The sequence below is a fragment of the Cucumis melo genome, chromosome 4, assembly GCF_025177605.1.
Source record: "Cucumis melo cultivar AY chromosome 4, USDA_Cmelo_AY_1.0, whole genome shotgun sequence".
NCBI classification, from domain to species: domain Eukaryota; kingdom Viridiplantae; phylum Streptophyta; class Magnoliopsida; order Cucurbitales; family Cucurbitaceae; genus Cucumis; species Cucumis melo.
In genome coordinates, this window is record NC_066860.1 from 31,932,329 (window position 1) to 31,940,028 (window position 7,700).

At 31.7% G+C, this 7,700-nt stretch overlaps 1 protein-coding gene across 2 annotated transcripts; it reads right to left on the bottom strand.

Moving 5' to 3' along the window:
- Positions 1-3,162: 3,162 nt before the first annotated feature.
- LOC103486682 (BEL1-like homeodomain protein 1) lies at positions 3,163-7,260 on the bottom strand. 2 transcript variants are annotated; one of them, XM_051084108.1, is made up of 6 exons: positions 7,033-7,260; positions 6,796-6,846; positions 5,123-6,036; positions 4,658-5,031; positions 4,503-4,563; positions 3,163-4,424 (listed from the first exon to the last, which is right to left on the bottom strand). In XM_051084108.1, exons 3-6 carry the CDS (start codon positions 5,966-5,968, stop codon positions 3,564-3,566), a joined length of 2,142 nt encoding a protein of 713 aa, XP_050940065.1. In that variant the 5' UTR covers positions 5,969-6,036; positions 6,796-6,846; positions 7,033-7,260; the 3' UTR covers positions 3,163-3,563. The 2 variants fall into 2 exon arrangements, with proteins under 2 accessions (XP_050940065.1, XP_050940064.1); XM_051084107.1 differs by lacking the exons at positions 6,796-6,846; positions 7,033-7,260 and adding an exon at positions 6,153-6,730.
- Positions 7,261-7,700: the final 440 nt, after the last annotated feature.

Genomic DNA, 7,700 nt, shown 5'->3' on the forward strand with positions numbered 1-7,700 from the left:
AACTATAATTAAAATATAAAAAAAATATTTTAAAATGATATATTACGATATTTTTAAATTTTCTATTCATCTTCAACTTCTTACTACGTGAATATAAAAAAGATACAAATATAAAGATATTGAAATAACTTTTTTAATTTTATAAAATTAAGTTAAAATTATAATTTTTTACATGCCATTTTCGATGCATGCGTTGTTTATTAATATATATATATATAGTGAGAGAGAGAGAGAGGGGTTAAATATAAGGAGAACAAAGTCAATGGCGTCAATGACCGCCGTTTCAATTGCATTCCTCCTAATTATTTATTAAATAATTTTCTCTTACGTTTAACACTTTCTTAATGTTGAACTTACTTAGTCAAATTAATTTAAATTAATTTGAAACTTCCTAAGTTCTACCCTTTTTTTTCTCACTATTTGCTTCTTCCAAACATTTCTTTTTTAATTTGATTTTTTAAATTTGAATTTCTTGAAATTGAGCCTCGTATTTGAAAAATAGTTGACTATAAAAACTACTCCTTCGTTAATTGAATTGTTCTCTTCAAAATCCTTCAAGTTTTTAAACATTTTTTTATTATTATTATTTTTATCAGGCTCAATCTTATTAACTTTAAGGGACTATTTATAAATTTTTGGATCGGAACATCTCGATAATTAATAATATGTAATTTTGTCATGAAATAATTAATGATATAGCAATTATATTTATATGATTATTGACAAAAAAATCTTATTTAACTAACCACATAAATTATCAATGCAAAAACAAAAACATTCCATCCAACACAAAGCTCGATGAACCCAGTAAATCTTTTCTAGAATTTCTATAAAAAAAAAATGTCAATTATAATTGGGTTCTTAGATTAATTAGCTTTATCAAATTGCCTAAATTAAAGTGTCATCTATTTCTTTTGTGGGCTTTTTAATATTCATGAATTTTTAGCCCATGGACATTTATATTCTAGGCTTCCATGGATTTCTAAACTCCTATGCTAATTGGCAAGCACCAAAAAAGAAACTACAAAATTTCATTTTTATTCGTGATTCAAAATTATTGACTGATTTAAATTAGTTGAAATGTTGATCAATCAATCAGATCACTCAAGAAAGAAAGAAAGAAAGAAAGAAAAAGAGAGACTATTTTTCAAATCATTGTTCGATTTAGTGCATTTGATGTCTATCAATCAAATTTCAATTAATTGTTTTTTTTTTATAATTTGTTAATTAGGTATGTCATTTATTTAGTTTTACACTTAAAACGGGATTAAGTATAAAAGTACGATTGTGTATGAAAATATGTGTAAAATACTAGTGTACTGAAAAAAATTAATTTCGATAAAATTATTTTTGTCAAAGCTCATTTCATTTTGATTCTTTTAAAAATAATTATCGAAAAATTCACTTATATGATTACATTAATTCACACCATATTTACAAACTTCCCAAATGTTCAATGAAATAATATAGCAAAATATATTTTCAATTTGTTGGTTACATATAAATTAACTAGACACATATAACAATATTGTTATTTGACAATTATAGAGTGCTTAAATAACAAAAAAATATTTAAGATCACATAAGTTTAAATACAAACTCTTTCAAATACTCTAGAAATTAGTTTAATTTCTCTACCACATACATCGAGAATTATAAAAAATATGCATGCACACATTTTATTTTCTAAACGTACTTTTTCTGTCATTATTTCATGCAAACCAAAATATGCAGCAAGGTATAAATTACAGACATCAATTATTTTTAGGTTGATGCTTGCTTAGAGAACATTTAGGTCTTGTTCACCTTGTTGGATTTAAATTTAATCACAAGATACATATACAATATGGTTAAGGTTCTTGGAATGAGGCACTGAGAGGGATATTAGTGATGGGTATCTTCATATTAGTTTTTTTCTTTCCTGTCAATGCTAAGCATATATCATGGTTGAATCTAAATATCTACAACTTATCTAACTTGCTTACTAGCATGCATTTACGTGGATATCTACCTGAGACGTCTCCAATTTTTCATGTACGATGTTGTTGCAATTGTTTTGATGTACTCACTTGTGCCTTAAGGTATATTGAGTGAACCAAATTTCTTTTCTTTTTTTACACAACTTAACACCAGTGTGGTTTGCTCTATTCGTGTCTCATCACGTAGTTCTATGGTTTCCGTATGTGTGTCTATGTATATATACTCTTTTCTATAACATAGTAGGTTAGAGATAATAATAACTAATACACGTAAATATATATCTAGGTATATTGTGTGTTTATGTTTATATTTTTGTAAAGAGTGAAGCTTTTTTAAACTATTTATATTAACCAAAATATGGGTTGAATAACCTACTTAAACAAATTCAATAAAATTGAAAATTTATCATATAATTTATTTTTGATAATGAAAACATAAACAATTAAGAAAGGAGAACCTTCCAATTTGTTATTAGTTAATTAAATTGAGATGGACGACTTTAATGATATTTTGGAAGAATCTCTTCGATAGATAAACTCCAAGAAGTAATTGATAATTTATTCTTAGGCTTTTGAAAAGTAAGTTTATTTTTAAATAAATAGAAAAAAAAGAAGAGGGTAGATTTTTGAATGCAGATTTAAGGGATTCACACTCTTTTATTTATTTTAGTAAAATGCAAATTAATTACCCACAATATGTGTTTTTCATTTTGATTAAGATAATCAATATATTATTCTTCGAGCTAAGTATTATTGTCTCTATCATTAAATTAAAATCCATCAAATTTCCATCATTATCAATATGTGTAAAGAAAAATCTATGATGTAGTTATTTTGTAGTTGCTAATTTTAGTGAGAAAACAAACAAACAAACAACTTATTATATAGATTTGATATACAATTTGTATGCAATACAAGAGAAGAAGGAGAATCAACTAAACTTAGAGAAAAAAAAACCCAAAAATATTTTAGATCAAATAAAATTGACAAATTACATTAATTCATACAAGAAATTAAATTATTAGGGTGTCCTTAACTAAGAATTCACTCAGTGATTCATTGATTTCTCATGTCATTGCCAACATAAAACATGTTCATTGATCAAATTAACAAAGGCAAGAACAGTGAAAAGAAAAAAGCACATACATAAATATTTTGAGGACTTATTTAATCCATATACATATATTTGAAATCAATATTCATATATTTATAATATATAATGGGTATAATAACACATTACACCAGCCAAACTGATCTAATCATAACAATCCATCTAACCCATTTTTTTTAAAGAAAAAAAAAGCCCTTACAAAAAACAATATACAATCCCCAAAAATATATATACCCTAAAGTTCTAATTAACCCACTGATTGAGATTTATAATTCTATGCAAAGTGTAAATGAAAAAAAAAAAATTAAAAACTATACTATTAAAATTTGCTTATTTAATTTTCTTTTTTTGTCTTTTTGTTGTGTCCTTTTTTTACAATAGTACCTTAACAGCAATTTCTTCCTCCAATTTGTGTTTGCACAGAATCTGAGAATGGCGGATTGAATTTTCCTCCGTGTTTTGAAATTTTGGTTTTAGGCCACAAAATCTGGAAGTAATTGAGCAGCAAACCTTTTTCCATTTTGAATGTTGATGGTATCAAAAGCAGTGGAAGAATGAGCTGTAGAAGCGTTAATGGCAGAAAAATCAGTGGGTTTTCCAATTTCTGTTCTTCTTCCTAAATGGATGCTCTGGTTGGGGAGGAAGCTTTGGTGGGTAGCTGGGTTTAAGGAGAGATTTTCGCAATGGGGAAGGCCTAGAGTTAACGAGACGCCATTGTTGCCGGAGAATCTTGGAGTGAACTGATCGGCGTCGAATCTAGCGATTTCTCCGATTGGGTATTGGCCAAATCCGCCGATGTTGAAATGGGGTTGGCCTAAAAATGAATACCCATCTCTGTTTTGTCTATCTTCATCGAATTTCATTGGAAGATGATGGTGATGATTATTATGATGGGGATTGTGAGTTTGATTTTGATGTTCTTCTTCTTCTCGAGGTTTGATGTCCATGTTTATGAAAGGCACGTTGTTGTTTGAGGAATGAAGGATGTCTGGGCCTCTCTGTTTTTTCGGGCTTCCTTGTGTGATTCCGTCGAGTTCCGATGAGGTTCCGATGAGTGTAAATCCAGATGAGTTACGAACATTTCCGCCGGAGGAATTTGAGATTGAGATAGAAGGATGAACGTTTTGATTTGGAGAGTTTTCTTGTTTTGAATTGGGGCTTTTTGTTTCCGGTGGTGGAGCTATGGATTTCGAAACTGAATCGTCGTTGCTTTTTTCTGTTGTCGGTGTCGATCCGTTGCCGTTCTGTTCTTGCTCTTTGATTTCTTCCATGTACATCTCTTCCACCATTGGCTTCCATAGTCGAACTCTCGCGTTTATGAACCAATTCGAAACCTGCATTTGTTGAATCCAATTAATTTGATGATTCAAGCATTTAAATTCAATTAATTTCGATTGGAATTCCAAACCAACCTGACTTCTTGTGAGCCCTGTTTGCTTAGCGAGCATGTGTTTATCGGAATCCTTAGGGTAACTGCAACGAAACTCAAACGATTCAATTGAAATTCTGATGAAATTTTCAAATGGGGTTTGTAAGAATTGAACGGAAAAATTCGATGAGAACTTACGGATGGAGGAAGTGTTCGAAAAGCCAAGCGCGAAGAATCGAAACAGATCTCTCGGGTAAGCCTCTCTGGGGTCTCCAAGCATTGTGTTGAATCATACCCAATTGTTGCAGAGCTCGTTGTTGCCGGAGATGGTGATCGACGAATTTCAACCGTGAACCTTCCATTTTTCTTCCAATACATTCTTCTTCACCCAAACTCTTGTTCGCTGCTCGGATTTGGCCGGTAATTGCGTCTTTTAAGCAGCGGAATTGCTTCGAAATCGTCTGAAGTGCAAGCGCGGTGTAGGTTCTCGCCGAACCGGCTCCAGCGGCCTGCTCGAATGAGGATATCACTATCTGCATCTGGTGGTGGTACTGTCGGTATCTTTGTTCCACCTAAAATTTGAAAAGAAAATTAAATTAAGAACAGAGCATGAAAAAGAGAATTTCTTGTGAAGGATTTTTTTAAAGAATTCATGTTGTGTACCTCTTCAAGCATGCTTATAAGCTTTGCTTTCTTCATCTGAATTTCTTGTCTCTCGGAGGTTGTAAGCTCGGCGGCTCGTTTACCGTCGGTTTCACCTTCTAAAGAACCATCTGCAGTTCCGGTCGCAGCGGCTGCATCTCCGATCGCCTTCGATTGATTTCCAGTAGCCTTCTTTGGAGATGATTCACTTTTAATTCCATTTTGGGTGACATTAACAACTTCATCTAGAAGTTCTTGCGCAGCCTTAAGATATTTGGAGCTAATCAAAACACCCTGAATTCCAGCCACACCATTGGTTACACCGGAAGCCGAAGAACTCGATCCGCCGGAGATTCGCATGTTCTCCTCACCAGAAACCGCTTGTTGGGTCTGCGATTGAACATCTCTCGACCCAAAGCCTTGCTGATGTTGAGAAGAAAGGGTCAAAGACAGGCCCTGTTGAGCACGTGCAGACTCACGCGCCGCCGTGGAAGGATCAATTTGGTTCCAAATATTATGCTGAAGGCGCGGAACAAAGCCGTGCAAAGCAGAGATATCATGGTGAGGATTCAAAGGATGCGAATTATGGTCTTGGGATGTAGGGGAAGCGGCGGATGTCGTCTGTAATGGAATTCCAACGAACTGTTGGGTATGAGACGAAGGAGGCGCTTGTGTGAGTGCAGTGAAGGTATTAGCAGCGGAAGTAGGGGAATTGAAGAAGACGAGATTAGGGTGGGAAGGAGGAGGAGGAGGAGGCGGAGGGGTATCGGAGAATTGAACATAGGTTGGATTCATTAAGACAAGGGTTTGAAGGCCGCCATCGGAGGATTGGAATTGATCAGAATTGCCATGAAGGTAAGTCGCCATCGCCGACCGGGGGGGTGAGTGAGTTTCGAAGAAAAATATGTTATCCTTTTTGTTGGGAATTTACTTCACTGAAAAAGAGAGTACGTTAATCAGTTAAGCTTCACATCCATTACATCCAATCTTCTAATTCATATTTTTAACTTCAAATCATCAAAAAGGAAGAAAAAAAAAAAAAAAAAAAAACCTAAACTTGGAGCCTCTTCTTCTTCTTGATCTTCTTCCAAAGTCATTTATCAAAAATAATTGACAACTTTCAAACCATCTCTCTCTCTCTCTCTCTCTCTCTCTCTCTCTACTTCTCTTTCTCACTCCTTTTCTCCTTTTTATTTATTTTTTCTATGCCGACAGAATATATAATATATTTATACACAAGTTTCTTACAAGTGTATAAAAGAGTGAATTGAATATACAATAAGTTAAACTTACAAATTTCCTTTTTATTTGCTTTTAAAATAACAATAAATTAGATAACCCCATTTTACATACTATTTGGTAGATGGGAAAATGGGGGGAAAACTATTGAATCCAATCAAAGATGGAAACAACAGAATCAGCCATGAAAGAGATTGTTTGCAAAACCTTCAAATACACAATTTTTCTTCTTTTTTTTTTTATATAAAAAAAAAAAGAACATCTTTTCATGACACCCTTTTCCTGTCACTTCCCTTATCAACCCCAAAGATCTCTCTGCTTCATTTTTTTTTTCTTTTTCTTTTTGAAGAACAAAGAAAGCTGCAAACAGAAGTTTCTTCTTCACTTATATATATATATAAGAAAGAGAGAGAGAGAGAGAAAGAGAAAGAATTTATTATAGTATTAGTTAATACCTCAAAGTATAATGGGAAATCTGAGAAAACACGTGTGATTCATGGATCAATCTGCAATTTAGCAAAGGAAAGGAATGATTTTTTCAAAAACCCAGATCATTAAAAAAAAAATAAAAAAAACTAACTTTTCACATAGACAGATAGAGATAGATATACATATATATATATATATACACAAATAAATAATAATTTTAATTATATAAGAGAGAGAGAGAGAGAGAGAGAGAGAGAAGTGACCTGTTGAGAGTGAGATATAATTAAAGTGAGTTCAAATATAGAGAGGGAAGAAAGAAAAAAAGGGCAGTGTCAGACTTCAAAATCTTCTTCTGCAACTTCCCCTACTTCTAAAAGGGAAAACCAAATGAATAAACAAAAACTAAAAAACCTACATATAAGAAATCAAAAATAATTGGCCTTTTTTTTTTTTTTTTATATATATATATATATAATTTTATAAAGGCTGAGAAAAAGATACCCATCTTTTTTCACTTCATTATCCATACATATACATGTTATAATTTCCTTTTTTCTTTTCTTTTTTTTCTTTCTTATCTTTCAATTAATGTCAAATTTTAATATTTATATATTTCTTTTATTTTAGTTTTCAGAACAACAATGGGGAACTTCTGATTTGACTCTGCCTTTTCTTAACAAATAAATAAAAGGAGAAGAAGATTTTTTTTATATAATTAATTTAATTAATTAATAATTGGGTTAAATTAATAGAATGGGAAATATATAATGAAAAAAAAATAGTGATTTTAATGTAAGTCAGATGGAGATACTAACAGCTGAAAAACGAGGAAACGTCTCCTTCCCCACCAAAGCTTTCTTTCTATTTTTTTTTTTTTTTTTTTTTTAATTTTTAGAAAAAGGATGATGATGAAGATGATGATGATGGTGAG